Source organism: Lycorma delicatula, chromosome 2, assembly GCF_047948215.1.
Source record: "Lycorma delicatula isolate Av1 chromosome 2, ASM4794821v1, whole genome shotgun sequence".
NCBI classification, from domain to species: Eukaryota; Metazoa; Arthropoda; class Insecta; order Hemiptera; family Fulgoridae; genus Lycorma; species Lycorma delicatula.
In genome coordinates this window covers 64,788,632-64,812,815 of record NC_134456.1, presented here as the reverse complement: position 1 = coordinate 64,812,815, position 24,184 = coordinate 64,788,632, and the positions used below count along the sequence as shown (strand labels likewise).

The 24,184-nt window shown below is 31.9% G+C and overlaps 1 protein-coding gene across 1 annotated transcript in view; it reads left to right on the top strand.

The window, feature by feature from the left end:
• The window catches only part of LOC142318873 (putative fatty acyl-CoA reductase CG5065), a 46,859-nt gene extending 23,015 nt beyond the window's left edge, over positions 1-23,844 (top strand). Inside the window, exons 3-8 of the mRNA XM_075355461.1 lie at positions 2,326-2,426; positions 8,498-8,609; positions 9,794-9,961; positions 11,507-11,694; positions 18,238-18,451; positions 21,146-23,844. Coding sequence (XP_075211576.1) covers positions 2,326-2,426; positions 8,498-8,609; positions 9,794-9,961; positions 11,507-11,694; positions 18,238-18,451; positions 21,146-21,415 — 1,053 coding nt within the window. The 3' untranslated portion in view covers positions 21,416-23,844. The remainder of the gene's footprint in view (positions 1-2,325; positions 2,427-8,497; positions 8,610-9,793; positions 9,962-11,506; positions 11,695-18,237; positions 18,452-21,145) is intronic.
• Positions 23,845-24,184: the final 340 nt, after the last annotated feature.

Sequence of the window (24,184 nt, the reverse complement as noted above, 5' to 3'; positions counted from 1 at the left end):
TCCGTATAAAAGTAGCTGACTTTACTAGGATTTGAACCTTAAAACTTTCGATTTTGAAATCAGCTGATTTGTGATAAGTTCACCACTTGACCAATCCAGTGGGTTAGATCAATAACTGCTTGCAAGTTGGGGTCAAAGTACACCCACTGTTGTTTAAACTTTTAGTGATCTTTGGGAACTAGTTTGTTAAACATGACTGATACAGGTTGTAACTCCCTGAGATTTTCCTAGTAATGAGGAATCATTAGGTAGTTAGAATACAGTTTATACTGTCTTTCCCACAATAAAGTAACTGTTTTTCTTCCACTTGCTTGAGTTGATTTTTGTTCATAAGGTAGGGGGAAGCAATCTTGTTTATTTCTCAACTTCTTTACTATATTTATATAATATTTTTCTAAGTTTAAGTTTTTCTTTTTTTAAAAAGATTTTCAACCTCTGTAGTTATTAGCCACTAATAAAAAGTGAAACAGTATGCAATAAAACTGTACACAACAATGTTTAGCTGAGTTGATCTTCAGGGATTAATAACTAAAATTATTAAAATATACCTGGGAATCCTGTTTAAAATACTGCTTTATTAATATGGCTTATATTTCATCTGTACTGTTTCTTTTATAATTAAAAGACATTACAGTTAGAGACTAATCACTGACGTAAACAAATTCACAGCCAAGTTGAATATTGATCGAAATTTGTGGTAGTGTTATCTTAATTGCTTTGTGTCGTTAAATGTTAAACAAAAATTTATGGAAAAATAAATAAAATTGAGTGTCCCTAAATTTCTATAACTTATTCTGTCGTAGGTGATAATAATCTTTCCAGAATAAAATCTTACTTTTACATTTTAGAACAAATATTGGATACAATAACTAAGATGTTTTGCAATCACTGCAGTCATTGTTGGTCCACTGTTAAAAAATGCAGTTAAAATTTCCATAATTAAAATTTGTTTCATTCTGAGAGTTTATTATTTTTAAAGATTTCAACAACATTCTTCACTCTTCTCACTCAGATTTATATTTTCTATTTTGATGGTATTGAAATTATTTTAATGGTACTTTTTGGTACTTAATTGCTTTTATTTAGCTTTCTTAGTATGGCATTAAGTTTAGAAGTGAGGAAAATGTTAATGATTTTTATGTATCGTTTGGTTTCCTACATAAATGGACATTGCAAAACAGTTTTTTCTTGTTTTGATGTAACAAGTTACTAATCATGTATATCTGATATAAGATCCATAGAAACTAGATTTGGAACTTTTTTTTGTTGAACAGTTTATTTTTTTATGGTCTTTGCATTATTCTTGCCCTCAAAATCAGTTGGCTGCAATTGAATTAAAGGTGGTTAGTGATTTAAAATATTCTTTATTAAATATTCCAGCAAAACCATATGAAAATATCCATTAAAATAGTTTTACATGTATACATTGTTATGTAAATAAACTTTTTGATAAAAATAATTTTCATAAGACAAAAAAGATAAACTGCATACATTATATACTAAGTGTGTGGAGATATTGTCAGTGCTACAATAATATCTTGCCTGAAATATAAATTTGAAAAGAAACCTAATTTGTATGATTTTCAAACAGCATTACTTTTGAATATGTTTTGCATATGTCACAAGATAAACCATCATTTTCTACATGTTACTCAAGTAACTGCAATACCACCATCTGGTTTATTGTTAAAGAGGTAGGGAGATATCCTTTTTTTTGTATAAATTAATTTTTAAAATTTTTTATTACTTTGGCCCTGTACAACGTACATTATTATAAGTCAAGAACTTCCCAATGGAAGATGTTAATAATTCATGATTCATATTTCTTTCGCTTGGCATTCTTCTTTTCCCCCCAAAATTGTTTCATTCTTTCAGAAAAGACCTTCTGTTCTTCAGACCATTTTGGACGATGTTTAGGCTTCGGCGCTTCTGGTTTAACTTCCCATTCATCTATTTTATTTCTGTCTATGATTCCCTTCAGCGTAATTTCATCGTGTTCTAAATATTTTCGCGTTTTTGCGAGCCAGGGGATTGCAATTTTTATTGATGTTAAGCATGCGATTATTCTTTTGGTCAGTCTGTTTTCTGGCAGCCTGCAAAGGGGTGTCTGAAGAATGTGTTTTGCTGCCTAAGAATGTGTTTTGGTATCAAGAAATATTAAGAAGCAAAAAGAAATGGCTGAGGGTAATTTAATTTTAAAATCCTTAAGTGCATTTAGGATTTTTTGTTTTAACTGTTTATTTTTTATTATATTAACATTGTTTTAAGTTCTTTGAAAACTAATTTGTACATTTATTTCATCATTTAATATTTTTCTTGTTTTAGAAATATTACCCACCAGATTTTGATCCATCAAAGATACCTCGTATGAAACTTCCAAGAAACAGGCAGTACACAGTTAGATTAATGGCTCCATTTAATATGCGGTAATTATTGCATTGCAATTACAAATAATGCTGTATTTCTTTTTTTAAGAAAATGAAAGAGATTAATAAACATTTTAAGAAATTGTTTGTTTTATTGGTATTTTTTAAAGCTATTATTAAATTGTGAATACAACATATTTATATGCTGTGGATATAAATATTATTATAAATATTATATTATATTATTATTATTATTATTATTATATATATATATATATATATATATATATATATGTATAATAAATATTATATAATATTATATAATATTATAAATATTAAAGTTGGTACTTTAATTTTGTATTGTGTAGTAATATTTCATTTATTCCACTACTAAGTAATTTATTGCTTTGTGCTACCTCTCTTGATCATTCTTATAATTGTGATGCATGCACATCATAGTATCTGCAGTACGAGGCACTTTTCAGAGTTATTTTTTTCTGAGAATAATGGTGTTTGCCAGTTCCTATGGTGTGCAGAGTAAAGGTGTCTCTTAGACCTTAACATCTAAATTTTAGTGGGATTAATATACTAGTGTTTATTTGACTCTGTGAAGAAGAGAGTGGAAAACTATTTCACTCCAAACTTTCTTTACTTGGCATGGGATGTTATTTTGAGAATGATTATGCCAATTTCAAAAGTGGCTTGTATCATATCAGTAACTTATCTGTTTTTGATAATGGCATCAAGTACACAAACATGCTAAGTAATATTCTTTTTTTTTTTAAATAAATTTGATTACATCCATGTTCCAATATATATGTTGTTTATACATTTTGTTGCAATTATAAAATGTTGCTTTGTTGCTATAAATTAAATGTTCTCATATTGTATCATCTAAAATATTGTTTTGTGGTAAAATTTGTGGTGCATATCGGTTTTGATTGCATATCTCTGTGGTATATTTTGTCTGTTTATATTTATGAAAAACAGATACCTTTCTGTGTGGATTGTTAACTAAACTTATTTATATTTAACTAATCATTTCATTGCTATATGTCTTTGTTTATAAAATTAATATATCTTACACCATTATCTGATTGACAAAAATCTATGGTTTAAAACTGTTGTTTCATTTAGCGATGTGCGGATTACATTTGGACCTTGATACATTTTGAACACCTTGTTTTGTATGACTTCAATATGGTACGAGAGGAAAAATTTGTTTTTGTTGTCTAAAAGTTTATTTTTAGAAAGTAAAGTTTTTTAAGTTAAACTTAAAAACTTTAAATTTTTTTATAAATTGTAAACAAATTAGTTTAAAATGTTAAAACATGGGTAATTAATTACACAACTAATTTAAAATCAGCTCATTTCCAGATAGGCTTTGGTGAAAATTAAAAGAAAATAATACATTGTGTTGAGATTTTCCTTAAAATTTCTATGTATTACACTAAGTGCTAATGTGTACAAGGTTTACCAGGAAAAGAGTTATCATAAATGTAGCAGTTATGTTGTAAATGTGAACTCTGTCAAATTTGTTTCATAATTGTGAGGATAGTAGTCGCATTACTGATGAAGATTATTAACAATTTTGCTCAACTCTCGACATATTCATGATTTCTTCTTAAAATTTTAAGTTAATAACAACTTTATTTCTCAGATATTTCCATTAATAACTGTCATATACAGATAAACTGGATATTTTCCTAGCCAAAGAATTCACCATTGTTAGTTTGGAAACGCAACCTAATACAAGTTTTTAGAAGACCGCTGCAGTTCTGACTTATTAAAACAATTTATATGTGCTAGTTGGTCAGAAAGCAATTTGTAATAACTTGTTTATGTGCTGTATTGATGTAACTATCCAGCTATTCTATCAACATCTTGAAAAAAATGATTAGGCATGTTGTGTTGGCTGAGGAAGTCAGTACAAGCACCTTAATATCACACTGTCAACTATTCTGTACAAAGAGGTCATTTATTCAGTTTTAGATGTTTAGAATTTTCATTTGACCAAAACACTCATTTTATATATTGCTGGAGATTTTGAAAAAAATGTTTCATTAGATATATTGAATGATAAACTAAGTCTTTAATTTGTCTAAATATGATAAAAATTTTGGACAAAGGCTTCATTCACATTAACCACATTTCATGTCTAAGAAATATTAGAGACAAGGAGGTAGTGTAGTATAAAATGTAGAATAAAAAAGAGTTAGAGGAAAGAGGATAGAAATAAATAGGCTGGTAACAGATCTTTTTTTCTTCAGTCATTTGACTGGTCTGATGCAGCTCTTGAAGATTCCCTATCCAGTGTCAGTCGTTTGATTTCGGTATACCCTACATCCTACATCCCTAACAATATGTTTTACATATTCCAAATGTTGCCTGCCTGCACAATTTTTTCCTTCTACCTGTCCCTCCAATATTAAAACGACTGTTCCAGGCTGCCTTAATATGTGGCCTATAAGTCTGTCTCTTCTTTTAACTATATTTTTCCAAATGCTTCTTTTTCCATCAATTTGCCGCAGCACCTCATCTGATGTTTAACATTCTCCTACAGCACCACATTTCTAAAGCTTCTAATCTTCTCAGGTACTCTGATCGTCCAAGTTTCACTTCCATATAAATTGACGCTCCAAACATATACAAAAATCTATTGCTGACAATTAAATTGATTTTTGATGTAAAGAAATTATATTTCTGACTGAAGGCTCGTTTCGCCTGTGCTATTCGGCATTTTATATCGCTCCTGGTTCGTCCATATTTAGTAATTCTACTTCCCAAATAACGAAATTCTTCTACCACCATAATCCTAAATCATAGCATCTTTATCTTTTCACCTTGTACTGTTACTCTGAATCTGAATTGTTCTTTAACATCATTAACTGCTTGTTCTATGTAAAGATTAAAAAGTAACAGGGGTAGGGAACATCCTTGTTGGACTCTCTTTCTTATTACAGCTTGTTTCTTATGTTCTTCAATTATTACTGTTGCTGTTTGGTTCCTGTAAATATTAGCAATTGTTATTCTATCTCTGTACTGAACCCTAATTTTTTTAAAATGCTGAATAATTTATTTCAGTCTACGTTATCGAATGCCTTTTCTAGGTCTATAAATAGACTACGTATTTTCTAGGTCTATAAATGCCAAGTATGTATGTATGTATGTATGTTTTTCTTTAATCTTCCTTCTACTATTAATCTGAGCGCTAAAATTGTTTCCCTTGTCCCTATACTTTTCCTGAAACCAAATTGGCCTTTTCCTAACGCTTCTTCCACACTCCTCTCAATTCTTCTGTACAGAATTCTATTTAAGATTTTTGATGCATTGCTAAGCAATGCCTCCTCTATGAATCATGAGACCTTGCCGTTGGTGAGGGGGCTTGAGTGCTCAGTGATAGAGTAGCTGGACCGAAGGTGCAACCATATCGGAGAGGTATCTGTTGAGAGCCAGACTAAGGAATGATTCCTGAAAGAGGGCAGCAGCTCTTTCAGTAGTTGTTAGGGGCGTGAGTCAGGACGACATAAACAGCCGTATCAACATCACTCAGTCCTCTGAGTACTGCGCAGCTGAAATCAATGGAAAACTACAGCTGCTTTTTTTCCAAGAAAATGTGGCTGCATTTTCATATAGCAATGATGGAGGCGCCTTCCTTGGTAAAATATTCCAGAGGTAAACTAGTCCCCCGTTCGGATCTGGGTGGGGACTACTAAGGAGAGGGGGTCACCAGAAAATTAAAAAATAACATTCTATGAGTCGGAGCGTGAAATGTTAGAAGTTTAAAAAAGGTTGGTAGGCTGGAAAATTTAAAAAGAGAAATGGTTAGGATAAATGTGGATGTAGTAGGAATTAGTGAGGTTCGGTGGGAAGAGGAAGGCAACTTCTGGTCAGGTGATCTTAGAATGATAAACTCAACTTCAAATAATGGGCAGGCAGGAGTAGGTTTCATAATGAACAAGAAGATAGGGAAGAGAGTAGAATATTTCAAAACGCATAGCGATAGAATCATTGTAATAAGGATAAAATCAAAACCTAAACCGACAACGATTGCTAACGTCTATATGCCTACAAGTGCCCATGATGATGATGAGGTAGAGTGTATATACAAAGAGATTGATGAAGCAATTAAACATGTAAAAGGAGATGAAACTTTAATAATAGTTGGAGATTGGAATGCAAGCATTGGAAAAGGCAAGGAAGGAAATATAGTAGGTGAATACGGGCTGTGCAAAAGGAATGAAAGAGGGGACAGACTTATAGAGTTTTGCACAAAGTATAATTTAGTAATTGCCAACACCCAATTTAAAAATCATAATAGAAGAATTACACTTGGAAAAAGCCAGGCGATACTGCAAGGTATCAGATAGATTATATCATGGTTAAGCAAAGATTTAGGAATCAACTCGTTGACTGCAAAACTTACCCTGGAGCAGACATTGATAGCGACCATAATTTGGTGATAACGAAATGTAGATTGGGGTTTAAAAACCTGAAGATAAGGTGTCAGATGAACACTTTTCTATAATCCACTCTTCTTTCGCTAGTTTGCACTTCCTGTTTGTAGTATTTCTTAATTGTTGATAGTTCCTTTTACTTTCTTCATTACTAGCATTCTTATATTTTCTACGTTCATCCATCAGCTGCAATATATTGTCTGAAATCCAAGGTTTTCTACCAGTTCTCTTTGTTCCACCTAAGTTCGCTTCCGCTGATTTAAGAATTACTTTTTAACATTCTCTCCCATTCTTCTTCTACATTTTCTACCTTATCTTTTTTACTCGGATCTCTTGCGATGTCCTCCTCAAAAATCTTCTTTACCTCCTCTTCCTCAACCTTCTCTAAATTCGACCGATTCATCTGACACCTTTTCTTCAGGTTTTTAAACCCCAATCTACATTTCATTAACACTAAATTATTGTCGTTATCAATGACTGTTCCAGGGTAAGTTTTGCAGTCGACAAGTTGATTTTTAAAATTTTTGCTTAACCATAATATAATCTGTCTGATACCTTGCAGTATCACCTGGCTTTTTCCGTATGTATATTCTTCTATTATGATTTTTAAACTGGGTGTTGGCAATTACTAAGATGTGGATACTTCTTATTGAATTACATAGTTATTTTGAAAGTGGAAAGAAACATTTAATATTATTTTCACCGTAAAGGATTTAAGAAAAGTTTTTCAGTTACATATTTTTTTATTTTTTCTGTTAACGAAATTGAAGGAAATCTTGGATATGAATGAAAATTTATGTAATTGTACAATTTACAAGCATCAAAAACATTAACACCAGTAATACTTTTTGTTAGTGATTAATTGTGCTGTGTAAGTGAATGAACCACATTTGTAGGTAACAAGGAATGACAATTTTTTCTTGTTTGAGTTTGCTGAAAGGATATTTGCTCATAGATACAATGACAGATGTATCATGTACATGCTTTCTTCTATTGTCTAAACTTTTTAATGGATCTATTTAGTTTCTTTACATAGCAATATGAAGATATTTTTTTGAAAAAATCTATTAACATTTTTCAGATAAAACTTTCATATGTTAATCATATAAAAATAACTGTAAAATATCAGATTGTATTTTACAAAAGAGTGAAATACACTTTTATGTTAATTGATATTTTGGATTAAATGTTTTAGTCTTAAACATTTTTTATCATACTTGCATGTATAGCCTGTTTGCACATGCAATAAGTAAAATTAAAGAAAATTTTCCTTATAAATTTTTTGATAAATATTTTATAGTTATGAACAGTCTTAACGTCCAGCCTTTCCAGTTGAATGAATTAACATGTTTTCTTTGATTTGTGCAAGTTGATATACTACAGTGTCAGCCATGTTATGAGTCGTGTTTAGAGCCATCTTTCATTCACTCTCTGTTTGAAGTTGGTACACACCACTTCATGGTGTGATATTAATTAATTATAATTTGAAAAAAACCTGAGAGAATGAATATGCTATTTTTTACATCTTTGTGATAGATTTATTTATATTTGGCTATTTTTTACATATTTTGGAATGATTTTTTTTTTAAATTCTAGCATGTAATTTATTTTTTGTATTTCTTTGTGTTAAATGTTGCTTTTCCTGGTATGTACATAATATATGCAATTTTATAGGTGTAAAACATGTGGTGAATACATTTACAAAGGTAAAAAATTTAATGCAAGAAAAGAAGATGTCGAAGGAGAAGATTATCTAGGAATTAGAATTTATCGGTTCTACATCAAGGTAAACTATGTGACAATTTTCTGGTGTTTAAATAATATGTTAATATTTATATTAATGAATATACAGTAGGCACTCTTAAATGTTTAAACTTTTATCATTTAAATACTGCTCTCTAGCCAATTATTGGAAATCTAAGCTAACAGAACTTTAAAAACTTAGACCACTCTTACTAATAACAATAGAGATTTTTTTGAAAGTTAAAAGCAAACTTTAAATTCACTCTCCAATCAGAAACAATACAGTTGTTTTGAAGTATTGATATTTGTGTCTGATGAATATTTTAATTATTTCATAAATTGTTTTTAGATATGAGGGTAATGAGAGGCTAGGTTTGAATTACTTTCAGGTCAGGCACTGTCATTTGTCTCCCCCCCCCCTCCAAGTAGGCAGCACCAATACTTCTATGCGTGCCGAGTTGTTAAGTAGATTGGTTGATAAATTTTTTTGTAGGGTTTTGTAAAGAACTATGTTAATTGCCTACAGTAGTTGTGAGGTGTGTTTGGTGATTTGAACACTAAAAATATTTCATTACTGGAATCCATTGCTAACTTGTTGGTGAGTATGGCAAAAGTGTCATTATGATGGAAATGTGTACTAGCAGTGTCTGTTGTTAAATATAGAAGAATGGATTTGAATGATCTGTATACGTGTCTATCATCACTGATTATTTGTCAGATGTGTATGATGTCCAAATTTGTGAAAATAGACAGTTTAGTTGAATTTCAAACCTCTCCATAGATTCCATAATCTGTCATCTTGAAAATCATTTCTGATTAATTAATAGAAATCATCTGGCCCAAATCATTTGTGCCAGATGAGTTGCTACTTTGTTTTTGTAATGAAACAAGAATAATTGTATATCATCTACAGTCCTGATCTTGTGCCTTCAGAACTTTTTCCAAAGTTGAAAGCAGAGCAATGGATTAGTTAAGAGTTCTATGATAAAGCAGGATTTCTTAAACAAGTGTTTTTTTTAACAAAAAACTAAGCAAGTTGTTTTTTAAACATTTTTCTTAAATAATGACTTTATTGGTCATTTTGCAAATTACCTATTTGCAATTAAATACTAATAACAATTAAATTAATTTGTAATTAACTATTTGCAAATGGCTTTCAATTAACTAATTAGTTGAGTGAATTTGTAACATTTAGTTAGCAGTTAAATTAATTTTTATATATTTTAGTGCACAAGATGTCTTCAAGAGATATCATTCAAGACAGATCCAAAGAATACAGATTATGAAATTGAAGCTGGGGCAACACGTAATTTTATGGCATTAAAGTTAGCTGAAGAGCAAGCTCAACGTGAAGAGGATGAGAAAAAAGAAGAAGAGGCCAGCAATCCAATGAAGGTTTTTTTTCGTTTAAAGAATTCATTTTTATGTATAAGTAACTAATTACTAAGTAATTAACAAGCAAATACTAATTAATAATTAAGTATAAGTATAATTAATTACTAAAGTGTAATTTTGTAATTCAGTTATCCTTAATTTAAACCTAAAAAATGTCAGGTATATCAATTTAGTTGTTGTACATGCTTCATGCTATTATGTTGGATGCAGTTGCAATATTTGTATTAATCAAATTAAAGTTTCAAATTTATGCAGTTTACTCCTGATTAGCTTTTTGATTGTTCCTGAAACACAATTTTAAAATATACTTTGAAATAAAATGCATCTGAAGCACAGGGGTCCTGAAATTCAAATAAAGATAATACATATACTGATCTGAAAGAAAACTGGCATTATACACCTACAATCAGTGATTTTGCTGCAGTATGAGTTAGCTTACAAGTTCAATATGAAATTGTTAGAACATATTATCATTAAATATGATAATCATAATAAGGTGTGATAATATTCTACGATCAACTAACTATTGAGACTTTGGTGAAGTAAGATTTAAAAGTTTGTTATGATTATTATTCTGAAATTGACTCTTGATAGGCTGGTAAAAAAGAATTAATAGTGAAATTAATAGATAAGGTATCTCTATATATCTTACATTACTAACACTGCACCTAGTATTCTCAAAAATTGAGTAATATAGTATATTATATCTCTCAATCAGTGATATAATAGTATCAGAATTTACAAAATTCTGACTTCAAATTTCAGCTTTACGTGATAGGTTCTTCAGGTAATATTAGATTATATTGATAGATTTATTGTGCAGCCAATGGACAGGAAACACAAGTCCCAGAGTCACATTATACCTCATGGTTCAATGAAATTAACCATACTGAACCACAGTATGGATGCCTGGCATTCTAAGTATGGATGTATTAGGATCTTAAATTTACCTAACTGAAAATAGTAAAAGGATTCAAAAATAAGGGAAAGTGGTGGATAGTAAGAAAGAGCAATCTACCCTTGAAGAAACCACAGATTGAGACAAAGAAATACATTTACAGGAGCTCATACTACCAATTTCTGAGAATGATGGGTGATTTTTACCAAGCTGGGAGAGCAGTACATTACTAATAAATAATTTTGTTTTAACCAGCTTAAATATATAGTGCAAGAGAAATTTTTCTCCAGAAATTAATAAGTCATCTGAGGACAGGTGTAAGATATCAATCAAGGAACAACCTCATCCATTCCCAAAATTGGGAATTGTCAGACATATTTTCACCATACTCATTCTTTATTGTTGATTTAGAGATTTAAAATTTTTTTAAATACTAGTATTTTAATTATGTTCTTTGTCTTATGAACATTTGTTATTAGTGTATCTGAAAATACTCATTCTATGAGTATTTTATTCACACAATTTTATTCATTCTATGTTTATCTTTAGTTTACATATTTTCTTATAAAATTTTGAGTAAACTGCAAGCAGAAATGATTTTTAGATTTTATCATTTTGAACTAATAATATTTATTTTTATTGTTTAGTTACTTGAAAACAGAACAGAGCAATCAAAACAAGAATTGGAGCTATTAGAATCACTTGAAGAACTAAAAGATCTAAATAGAAGACAACGTAGCATTGATTTTGATGCAATGTTATCACAGTTTGATACCAAAGAAGCCAGGGAGAAATTGTTGAAAATGCAAGAAGAGGATGATGAGCGATTAGTAAGGTAAAAAATGTTAATTGTTACCATTATTGATAAAAGTATTTTTATTATGTTCTTGTAATTGTTATTAATAAGAAGGATTACATTCATGCAATAAATAAATTGTGTAGTTTGATTATTTTAAGAGAAGACTATAAGTAGGATAAATAGCTTTTAGAAAAGTGTCAGAAAATGATATGACAGAAAGTAGGCAGAGGGAAATGATTGCATTAAAACACAAGGTTTGTTAAAAAAATAATTGTCTTCAGTTTGCTAAAGACAAAATATCACTTGTAGCTCATTATCTCTTCAAAATTATGTTCCTTGAGATTTAACACACTTACCATTACACATTTCTTATTCTTCAAAACATATGTGGAAGTTTTCAAAATGGCAGTACTTGTATTGAAATATTTTGGGATAATGTCCTCTTAGCTCTTGAGTCATGATTCTTTAAGAAGAATTTTCAGCTTTGGGAATGACCAAAAATTGCAGGGAATGAATGAATCTGGAGAACTACTTATTTAAAATATTAAATATTAAGTGTTTAGTTAAAAAAATAAGATTAAAAGAATTTGTTCGTCACTTTGATTCAAGTTCTTTTCTCCTTTCTTTGACCTAGGAGAATAGAATGATTTATTCTGTGGTAAATAAAGTTATGATTTCTAGGTCATTACTATAAATCCAACATCAGTTGGGTTTAAACCCAACAGTTATTAAACCATTATAAAAAAAGTCAAAACTGCACTCTGTACAGCCCTGCTACATTTCTTTCTTTTTCTGTTTAGCCTCTGAAATCCCCATTAGGATGAATGAGGATGATATGTATGAATGTAAATGAAGTGTAGTCTTGTAACATCTCAGGTCGACTATTAATGAGATGTGTTGTTAATTGAAACCCAACCACCAAAGAACACCAGTATCCATGGTCTAGTATTCAAATCTGTATAAAAGTAACTGCTTTTACTAGGATTTGAATGTAAGAACTCTTGACTTTGAAAACAGCTAATTTGCGATGACGAGTTCACCACTAGACCAACCGTTGGGTTAACCCTGCTACATTAGTGTAACCATGTGCTACATTAGTATGAAGTTATTTTTGCTTAGTTGAGAGGACTTAGTTGAGAGGTACAAATTTTCCAGCCATCCTCTTACATGTCCAATTCACGTATTGAACTGTGCATGCTGAACTTTTTCAAATAGCAGGAATTTTTCTGAGAATCAACCTACAGCCTTTCAAGATTAAATTTAGAACTTCACCATTAATATAAAGATTTCAGCTTTTTAAATGTAAACTAATAACTAACAATTTCTTACCAAAGTTGATCATTTTCTATTAAAGCATAGTTATTTACGTCATAGTGTAAAAGTAATTACGTCTGCTATGTAGGAAAGTCGCAGTTATGAATGTTAATGGTTAGAGTGAAAACAGGTTAGGTATCTTGATAATTATTTGTTTGAATAAAATACCATCCTCGAATTTAGTTTGTTTGTTGAGTAATTTATTATTATAATAATATATATTAAAGTTTTCAAGGATGATGGTTTTATAAAAATCGTTAGAAATTTGTAATATTTTAATAAAAATTATCAGGATTATTATTATGTTTATTCTGTAATATATGTTTAGCATAATTTGATTTATATAAATTGCCTTTCTTTATGTTATTAATGTTTCTTTGAAACTAGTTGAAAAAGAATGGTGGTCATATCTATATATTCTAAAGAGCAGTCCTCACATTTTAAGCTATATACTCCTTATATAAATTATCTATATTTTTGGAGTTTGCTATTTTAGTATGATTGGAATTGCTTATAAAATTTATTATTTGTTAATTTATAATTTTGTTTAAATTTATATTTTTATATTTTTGTTAGTGGTGTATGTTAGTTTTAGATTATAGGTTTTATGTTGGCCGAGGCATGGGCTCTGTGATTGATATCACAGTGGTTCCTGACAGGTTACTTCCACAGGTCATGCTTTGGGAGATAGTCGATAAGAGCTGGCTTCGACCATAGGGCGGTCAGATTTGAAATTACCTTAGATAACTGCAGGAAGAGGATGGTGCCTGAAAGAATGGTATGCTGCCAAGTTTTCAACTGTGGTGGCCACCAGAATGGCAGAAATGCAGGAGTGGGGACCGCATGACTTTTCCAAGGTGTTGGAGGAAGAATGTGAATGGCTGAGACCCCAAGGAGCCCTGAGAAGAAAAAAGGCCTACTGGCGGTCTGGGGAGATTGCTGCATTCTGAGCTACTACGCAGAGTGCGAGATTCATTTTGCAAAAAAAAAAGAGGAGGGACCCCACATATGTCCAAGTAGAGGAAACATATATAAGACTGTTAGGAATGAAATGATAGTGGCCATTAAGGAAGTGAAGAGAGAGCAACCTGGAGGCAACTTATAGAGGAATTAGATGAAGACAAGTGGGCGAGAGCCTACCAAATTATGAAGTTTGGAAGGTCCTTACCCACTCCATCAAGAGAACAGGCCGAAAGAGCAATTCGAAATCTATTCCCCTACATGGAAGAGAATCATGTTGAGCTAAACTGTGACGAGGAGTGAAGGTTTTGCTACAGAAAACTGTTGTGGACAGTGGGCAGAATGAGCGTTAATAAAAGCCCAGGCCTAGATGGGGTCATGTGGCTTTTACTAAAAACGCTAGTAAGGGAACACCCGAGGATAGTTCTTAACGCTCTTAATAAGGCTTTGAGAGTTTGGAGCTTTCCAAAGGATTGGAAAAAAGGAAGACAAATGCTCATCCTGAAACCCACAGCAAATGGAACGGTTGGGACATACAGGGTCATATGCCTTCTCCCTTCTCTGGGTAAGTTATATGAGAGTCTGATAGCAGAAAGGATTAAGAATGAGCTAAATGCCTTGGGTGGACTATTGTCGAACCAATTTGGGTTCATTTGAGGAAAGTCCACCATTGATGGATTAAAGAAAGTAACCACATGGATAAGAACCAGGTGGTCCAGGATTCCCGTACTGGTTCTACTGAATGTTTGCAACGCATTTAATAGCGTACTGTGGTGAACGATACTTGCAGAACTTGAAGAAAGAAACATCACTATCTACTTACCATCAAACATCTACTTACCTAGAGTGGCAGTCGCTGACTGCCACTCTAGGTAAGTATTGCCACTTGTGAAACTGCCACTTGTGAAAGCTGCAGTTCTTTCACCTTGTGTGAAAGATATTTACTAGTTTCAATGGAGGAAGGTGACATGCACTTCCAGATGCATGGTGGAGTACCACAAGGGTTGTTGCTGGGGCCTTTGTTGTTTGTGGAACCTGGTGTTTGATCGGGTTCTGAGGAGGCACATCAGTAATAGCCTATACAGATGACTTGGCGCTGCTGGTGAGTGGTCACATTAAGCAAGTAGAGATGCTTGCAACCTCAGCAGGTCGATGAGTGGCTAAGAGCCCAGGGGTTAGAGCTGGTGATTGAAAAGATGCAAATGGTCATGGTGGCGGACAGACTTTGCCTAAGAGATATAGAAATCACTGTCTGGGGTTTTCGTGTGACATCATCCCTGTTTGTCAAATACTTAAGGATGTGGCTGGAGAGGTCGGGTAAATACACCAAACACCTGAGTGAGGTTATGGCAAAGGCAGAAAGGATGGTCACTTCCCTGGGCAGACTGATGGGAACCAGGAGGAAAGGGCTACAAGTGGTGAAAAGAAAGCTCCTGATGACAGCTGCGACATCAGTAGTATTATATGCAGTGCCAGTTTGGTGTGAGGCCTTGGACATTAAATGTAATGAAGTTCAACTAGCCTTCCTACAAAGACGCGCTGCTATTAAAATAATAATGGCATATAGAACAGTGTTGGGGGAGGCAGCAAACATTCTAGCGGGGGTTCCGCCAATCCGTCTAGGGCCCTAAGTTGAAAAAAGTGTATGTAGAGAGACTCAGCACCCCTCTTGATTCAGAAGTAGCAGGAGGTGGGGGAGGCATCAAAAACGGCGACTTGGACCCGAAGACTAATTCCAAGATTAAAGGACTGGCTAGGGAGGAAACATATGACGACGTAGATTACTATGTATGTCAACTCTTCTCTGGCCATGGAGAATTTGGTGCCTACCTCTCCAGGTTTAAGAGAAGAAACTTTCCCAACTGTATCTACTGCAGGCTCGTGGACACAGCTGAACACACTTTTTTTTAATGCAAGCAGGGCTAGGGGAACACACACCAGAAACAATTGTGGCATTTATGTTGCAGAGTGTTGAGAATTGGAGAACAGTTGCTGGACTGGGAGCTGTAGTCCTCAAGAAAAAAAGTCTGACTACTGGAATGGGATGCTGACTAGACATCATTGGACTGGGTACTGGCTTTTCCATAGCCACATTGATTGGAAGATGAACTGTGGAGTGCTGTTGAGGAAAGACACCTTCTTTACAGGAAGTGACTGTATTTCTACATTAATTAATATTCTTGTTTATATGCTTTTATGTTATGCCATGTTTCTTTCAACTGTATTGTGTCACACATGACATCTAACCCAGAAGAGAGGGATCATAGGATAATTAAGCTGTAGATAGTATTAGTGCTATGTGTTCTTGATATTGTATATTGTTTGATCATATAATGTATGAATATTGCCCATTTCTGGCAACCTCTTAACTACTGGCATCACTTCTTGTGACTGGTTATAAGAAAGAATGATTGATTATATGTCGTTGGTCTCTGTAGGAAGTATTAGAGAGTCCACATGAAACGAAAACTCTGATATATAATGACGTAGATGGACATTTATTATCATTATTTAGTGCTCCTGTAATATACAACAATATTAATATTCTTGTTCAGAAGAAAGCGGCAGGGTGGTTAGGCCGTGGACTGTGTTAGTTTCTTGTGTTATGTTATTGTAGTGTGATGCCATTTTTGATTTATATGTTGTCTTTTGTTTATATTTCATGTATTGTGTATTTGTTTGTTTGAAATCATGATCATATGTATTCTATTGTAATCGTGGGTATACTGGGAAGTTACATTAGTAAAAGGATGTACCTGTAATGAGAGGAAACATCATTGACTTTAAAGCAAAAAATTCAATGTGAAGATTGCTGAAAAATGAGGAAACCACTGAACTGTTAGAGTACAAAAATGGAGAAGGTCTCTAGAAGAATGACCTACTGTGTTAAAAATAAAAAAATAAAAGGGAAGGGTCAACTTGAAGGGTTGATAAAAAAGGGGAAGAAACGTAGCAACGTATAGGGTAAGGAAGGCAGCCCTCATATGTAGGGTGTTTTGGTTTACCCACCCACATGCAAGAGTTGGTGGATCGGAGCTCCCCAATGATGACATGAGGGACCCGTAAGATGTGAGAGGGTTGCAACAGGTGAGTCCAACACTCATCTGGCATTGACAGGTTAGGGCCAGGGAGGGTAGTCTTTCAGCAGAGGGCAGGTTGGCTGTCCAGAAGAGCAGGTTGACACGTTCCCATGATGTTGAAAGGACCTCTGTGGGACAACCCAATATGCGGGGTAGACAGAGAGGGCAGAGACTGCTGCCACAGCATCCTATGGTGACTGTGAATGCTTAATTGCTGAACTAGTTACCAGGAGGGGGCTTATAAAAAAAAAAGAAAAAGATTATTATAGGTTTTATATATTTTATTAAAATATTTATTTAATGGATTGAATTCTATTTTTACATAAAATGTTTACATAAGTCATATGAAATAGTTTTGTTTGTATATATATATTTTTTTTATTTTAAAATACAATTTATAGATTAGTTCTTCATTGTAGCCTTTCAATATAATGTTTATTTTGGTATTTAATTTTAAATTGCTGTTTAAGATATTTAACAGCTCTGTAAATTAAGGAATTAAAAGCTGCCATTTTTAGGTTCTATGGATGAGATGAATTTGCGTGTGTTATAGTATTATGTTGTATTGGTTTTCTATATACTGTAAGTGTATTTCTAAAATAATATTATTAAAATTTTTTTCAATGGTCATGCCTAAATAATTAATACTATTATTATTAATTTCATAATTTATCGTGAAATTATTGTTATGATTAAGCGTGTTAATTGTATTAAAAATTATATGTGTCATTATCTGCATTCTGATAAAAAATAATTAAAATATCATCTACTTATCTTTTGTATAGAGGGATTTGGTGATTATTAAATTATTAGGAAAAAAGGAGTTTTCAAACTCATTCATGTAAATATCTGCCCTGAAGGCTGAGAGGGGTGAACCCATGACCAGTCCTTTTTCTTGTTGGTAACATTTACTGTTACCAACAAGAAAATAGTTATTTTCCATATATAGTTACCAACAAGAAAATATAATTTAAAATAGCTATTATTAGAGCAGAATTAAAGTAAATCTGTTATTTCATCTAACCATTCAATATGTAAATGTAATTGGATAATCTGTTATATATAATATTTATATTTTTGTTTGTGTCAATATTTCATTTTTTAAATAAAATTTATTACCAACCACTGTCTATGATCCCACTACCTATAATGTTGAGTTAGCAGATAATTTTTTTTAATGAAAAATGCAAACTTAAATTAATAATGGTTTCTTATTTTACAATAGATCTGTATTCAGCAAGAAAATAGTTGAAGAGGAAGTAATAGAAGAAATTAATGATGAAATTCATGCTGTGGTAGATGAAAAATTATCTAAAGATGATGTGAGTAACAGTAAACATGGTGAATTGGAATATAAGCCATCTGCTAGCAAATGTTTAAAATTGTCAAGTTCTAGTGCAGTTAGTGCACCATCTTCATCAGCCGTGAAAAGTAGTAATGTAAGTATTAAAAAGGTTTATATTCTTGATATGTTTTTTTGAATTTATTTGTTAAGCCTCCAGTATTAAAAAAAAGATTGTTTATTTGAACTATAAAATTAAGAAAATATTTTATTCTTTATAGTACACTAAGAGATCAATTAAAGTTCTTGGAGAACTTGGGTTCTGTTGTTAAAATTATAGGTTTTGAGGTGTCTTATTAATTTTATTAATATTTTGATATAACATGACATATCTGTAACTGGTATGGAAGTCAATTTTTTTAGTGGTGGTTAGTAGTGTTAATGTTAATAACTAATGGCAGAAGATAGTGCCAGCAGTAAATGATCAAGGGGGTATGAATCTAAGAGGCCGGTGAGGAAATCTGTAATAATAGACATTTATCTGCTTTAAACATAACAAAACAGATGCTTTGCAGTTTACTTCAAACAGCAAATTGACAAAATAATCATGATAAACTAAAGACTGCAGACTTTCTTAGCTCATCAAAGATGCTTTGATTGGAAAAGCTAATGAAAAAATTATTAAGATTGGCCATTAACAATTTGCAATATTTATAGATTCCTTCTTACATAATTTTTTATCAAGTTTCAAATGTTGGTATTGATAAAATTTTGACTAGTGGTCAGGTTTTTACATTTTCTTCACAAAATAAAGAAGATTGCTTCAGAACTGTATATGAAGTTATAATATCACAAAAAGATGAGTAAAGCCTGTGGGACAGAACCATCTATACACCACTGAAATTGTGTAACTAGCATGAAATATGTTCAGACTTTCTGAATATTAATAGAAAACTACCACAAAATTATGCAAGCATCAGTTGATGTATCCTGATCCCAGGGCATTAGCTTGAAATCTGGTACCTTTTGTAGAATAAAATCTTGCACGCTTTGTAGGCATAGAATAAAGAAGTTTCATTTTATTAATACAATTTTGCTGCCAGTTATATCATATTGCCAATAATGTATTGATTTTTTTTTTTGCCTTCAGTCATTTGACTGGTTTGAATGCAGCTCTCCAAGATTCCCTATCTAGTGCTAGTTGTTCATTTCAGTATACACCCTACATCCTACATCCCTAACAATTTTTGTTAACATATTCTAAACGTTGCTGGCCTGCTCAATTTGTTCCTTCTACCTGTCCCTCCAATATTAAAGCGACTATTCCAGGATGCCTTAATATGTGGCCTTTAAGTCTGTCTCTTCTTTTAACTATATTTTTTCTAATGCTTGTTTTTTCATCAATTTACCACAACACTTCTTCATTTGTCAATTATCCACCCATCTGATTTTTAACATTCTCCATAGCACCACATTTCAAAAGCTTCTAATCTTTTCTTCTCAGGTACTCTGATCGTCCAAGTTTCACTTCCATATAAACCTATGCTCCTCCAAACATATACTTTCAAAAATCTTTTCCTGACGTTTAAATTAATTTTTGATGTAAAGAAATTGTATTTCTGACTGAAGGCTCATTTTGCCTGTGCTATTCAGAATTTTATATCGCCCCTGCTTCATCCATCTTCCCAAATAACAAAATTCTTCTACCTCCTTAATCTATTCTCTTTCTATTATTACATTCAGTGGTTCATCTTCGTTATTTCTACTAAGTTTCATTACTTTTTTTTTGTTCTTATTTATTTTTATGCGATAGTTCTTGAGAAGGACTTCATCCATGCCGTTCATTATTCCTTCTAAATCCTTTCTACTCTCAGCTAGAATTACTATATCATCAGCAAATCATAGCATCTTTATCTTTTCACCTTGTACTGTTACTCCGGATATTGTTAATTATTAAATTAACAATTTATATCCGCATCTCCTTTTATGTGTTTAATTGCATTGTCAATTTTTTTGTGTACACACTCTACCTCATCATCATCTTGTGGCGTATAGACGTTAACAATCGTTGTTGGTTTAGGTTTTGATTTTATCCTTACGAAACCTACTCCTGCCTGCCCATTATTTGAAGCTGAGTTAATTATTCTAAAATCACCTACCAAAAGTCTTATTCCTCTTCCCACCGAACCTAGCTAATTCCTACTACATATATATTTATCCTATCTATTTCCCTCTTTAAATTTTCTATCTTAGTAGTCCCCACCCGGAGATCTGAACGGGGGACTAGTTTACCTCTGGAATATTTTACCAAGGAAGCCTCCATCATTATTATATGAAAATGTAGCCACATTTTCTTGGAAAAAACCAGCTGTAGTTTTCCATTGCTTTCAGCTTCGCAGTACTCAGAGAATTGAGTGATGTTGATATGGCCGTTTAAGTCGTCCTGACCTACACCCGTAACAACTACTGAAAGAGCTGCTGCTCTCTTTCAGGAATCATTCCTTAGTCTGGCTTTCAACAGATACCTCTCCGATATAATTGTACCTTTGGTCCAGCTATTCTGCATCACTGAACACTCAAGCTCCCTCACCAACGGCAAGGTCTCATGATTCATAGAGGGAGAATATATTGATTATTAATGTGTAATCTATACAATTAAATGTAATTGTAATCAGTGATACAAGATTACACAAAACTTCTGAAATAATCGTATTTTAAATAGGAGTTATCTTTTTCTAATTGTAAAAATTTTATTATTAGTTTTTTGTCTGTCCTGCAGTAAAAAACCTGAAAAATTATGTTTATTAATTTAATTTTTAATATTTCAATTTTTGTTGTTTGATTATTACAGGTAAGTAATATATTAACTACAAAACGAGTACCTCTTAAAATAAATAGTGATTCTACATGGAATAAAAGTGTTGGCATAATGTCTCATAAATCTGCTTCTGGGTTTTCTGGACTGGTTAGAATTAAACCAAATAATAATTCTGATAAATCAAAACAAAATGAAGAACAATCAAAACCACAACCACCAAATCAAGATTCTGTTAATAAAAGTGTTAGTGGGATTTCATTGGTTGGCAATTATGGTGGAAGTAGTAGTGATTCTGATTCATAATAAAAATTGTTAATATAGTATCTGCTACTTTAATAGTATTTGTGTTATCAAAGGCATAAAATAACTTAGTTATTGATGAACATAACATTATTACTATGTATATATTTTAAACTAGTCATTATAATTCTTTGTTTTAAAAATTTGGATTGTTTTAATTTGTGATGAAAATTAAGTTGCAGAATTTTATAATGATTTAATGTTAAGAAAAAAAAAATTGTACATTTGATATTCTGATGAAGAATTTTAATATCGTTATTTAGCATTAAAAAAGATCTACCTAAACAACACTGTTATTACACTGGGAAATTATTTTCGATGTAAAATCTTGTTTGTATTTTAAATTCAGGAGTGTAAAATACATTTGAAAAATTTGTAATAGATAAAAAAATCTGTAAATAGTGTTTTGGGATAAAACACTTTATATCTCAATTTACATGTAGTGTAAAGTGAAAGATTAATGAGAACAGTGAGAACTGATTCTGAGCTCTTTAGTAGACACTGTGGATGTCTGAACCTGCAATGACAAACATCAACACTCTTGGCTGTTCAGTTGACAGTGAGTCTTCTAGTACAGTTATTATGCACCAGACTATTAAAAGTTGAGCAACATGTCAATTTGAAATTTTTGGAAACATTGAACAAAACACCATCAGAATGTTTTCAATTACTTACTAAGACTTTTGGGGAAGACTATACACATCTCTTCCCATGTTACTGGCACAAAGGATTCAATGAAGGATGTCAAGAATATGAAAGACCATGAATACCTTGGATGAACTTCCATTTCAAGGACTGAAGAAAATGTAGAATAAATTAGTTAGGTTGTTCAAGAAGATTGCCAAGTAATAGCAAGTGCATCCAAATAATAGCTGAAGCCAGTAGTATGAATGTTGAATGTTGAGAAAGATGGCAACTTGTTGCCAATCTTAATGTGAAAAATCTGGATTCCTTTGATCATCTAGTCTGATTTTAGATTAACGATGTTAATGCAGTAATAATGGTGTGTCCCTTGATTACCAACTTGACTTATGAAAATAGAAAAAGTCACACTGCAAAATCTGTTGAAAAAGGGTAGATGTGGTACTACTGAAATGCCCTTTAAAGTCAAAAACTGCTGTACAGACAGTGCATTATTATCAGGAATGGAAGACAAATTTTTTAGGAACAATGATGCCCTTTGCATAGAAAAAACACAAGCATGATTTCATTATTGACTTTGACATATAACCACTTTTTTTTGTTTTGGTTCTGGTGATCACTGTAAACTTTGAAAGTTGTACTGGAAAATGTGTTATCTCCATTGACACAAATCAGTAATTGTAGGTTGAGTTCCACTTGTAAAAAATCAACTACCACATTTTCTTGTGTCTTGCTGTTGCTCTGTGAGATTTTTGGGTACCATCTTCGCAGAAACTTTTCTCATTGCCAGATCTTTTTTAGGCAGACAGTTCTTGATTGATGTTCATTTTTTCTGCAATCTTTTTCTCTCAATCATTGATCAGATTGTACAATTTCATGTGCCCTGGCTATGTTGACCTCTGTCCATGAGGTTGATGGTCTTCCACTGTCGTTTTCATCTTCAGTAATATTCTATTCATCCTTCAGAAAATATTTTATACTAATGAAAAACTTAGACGCTTTTGACATAAAATCATTTCCAAAAGCCTTCTGGAGTTACTGTACGCTGTGGCATTCTCCAGTGTCTTGCAATCATATAAGTATATATATATATATATATAATCATTTTTGCATCTTATAACCGTAGTATAGTAAATTAAAATAGGGTATATCTTATATGTTATAAAGCAGTTCAGATTGCATACTTAATCTTTTTTTTTTTTTTTTTATTATGCAATTAGAAAAAAACAGGCCAATAATTTTACAAACTCTTTCAGGAAAATGCTTTGCATAATAACTATAATAAGTAATTATTGCTGAAAATTAAATTTTGCTATGCATAGAAACATTTCAAGAATAACTGGACTATATAGTAACATATTTCTACAAAAAAATGAAAGGAGAACGATATATGTTTCAGAGAGGATAAATGAGAAGAGTATGTTTCTTCCTAAATAAATTTTATATTAAAATTAACCATACCTTTATTCTACTGTGCAGTATTTTAATGTTATGTACATTTAATGTTGTTATTTATCATACCTAGAATATTTTCTTTTGGTGAATGAGACTGTAAAAACAAGAGAGTTGGGATTACTAATTTTCTCTAATTATGAGACTTTTTTTAGTTAGGAAGCAGTACAATACTGATTAATATTTCTAATTAAAAAAGAAAATGCTCTTGAACTAGATAAAATACCCAGCTAATTTTCATATAAAACCCTCTCTTTCAAACAACCTATTCCATTGCTCATTCAACCCAGACAAGTACAATGCTTTAGTCATTAAGTGTAAAATTAATAATATTGCAACAGTTAGGGACTACTTCATTACAAAAATTTATGATTCAATGGAAGCTAGTTTAAGTTTAACATGTGTATTTTGAGGGGCAACCAATGCACCACAAAATCTTTCTCATGTAGAAACATCTCGTATAATCATTTTTTTTTATTTGTTTTTGACTTGATTTGATCTGAGCCTGTGTCTGAGTAGACACTGGCTCAGATCACTATGTAGTCAAAATTAAAATTAAATACATTAAGAGATCTTTTCTTTTATTTGTCTTACTTTTGGGCTTGACTAGGAACAAATGTTGATTACCATTAGCAATAGAGGAGATAAAAAACTGCATTTAGTCACCCTTGGTATTGG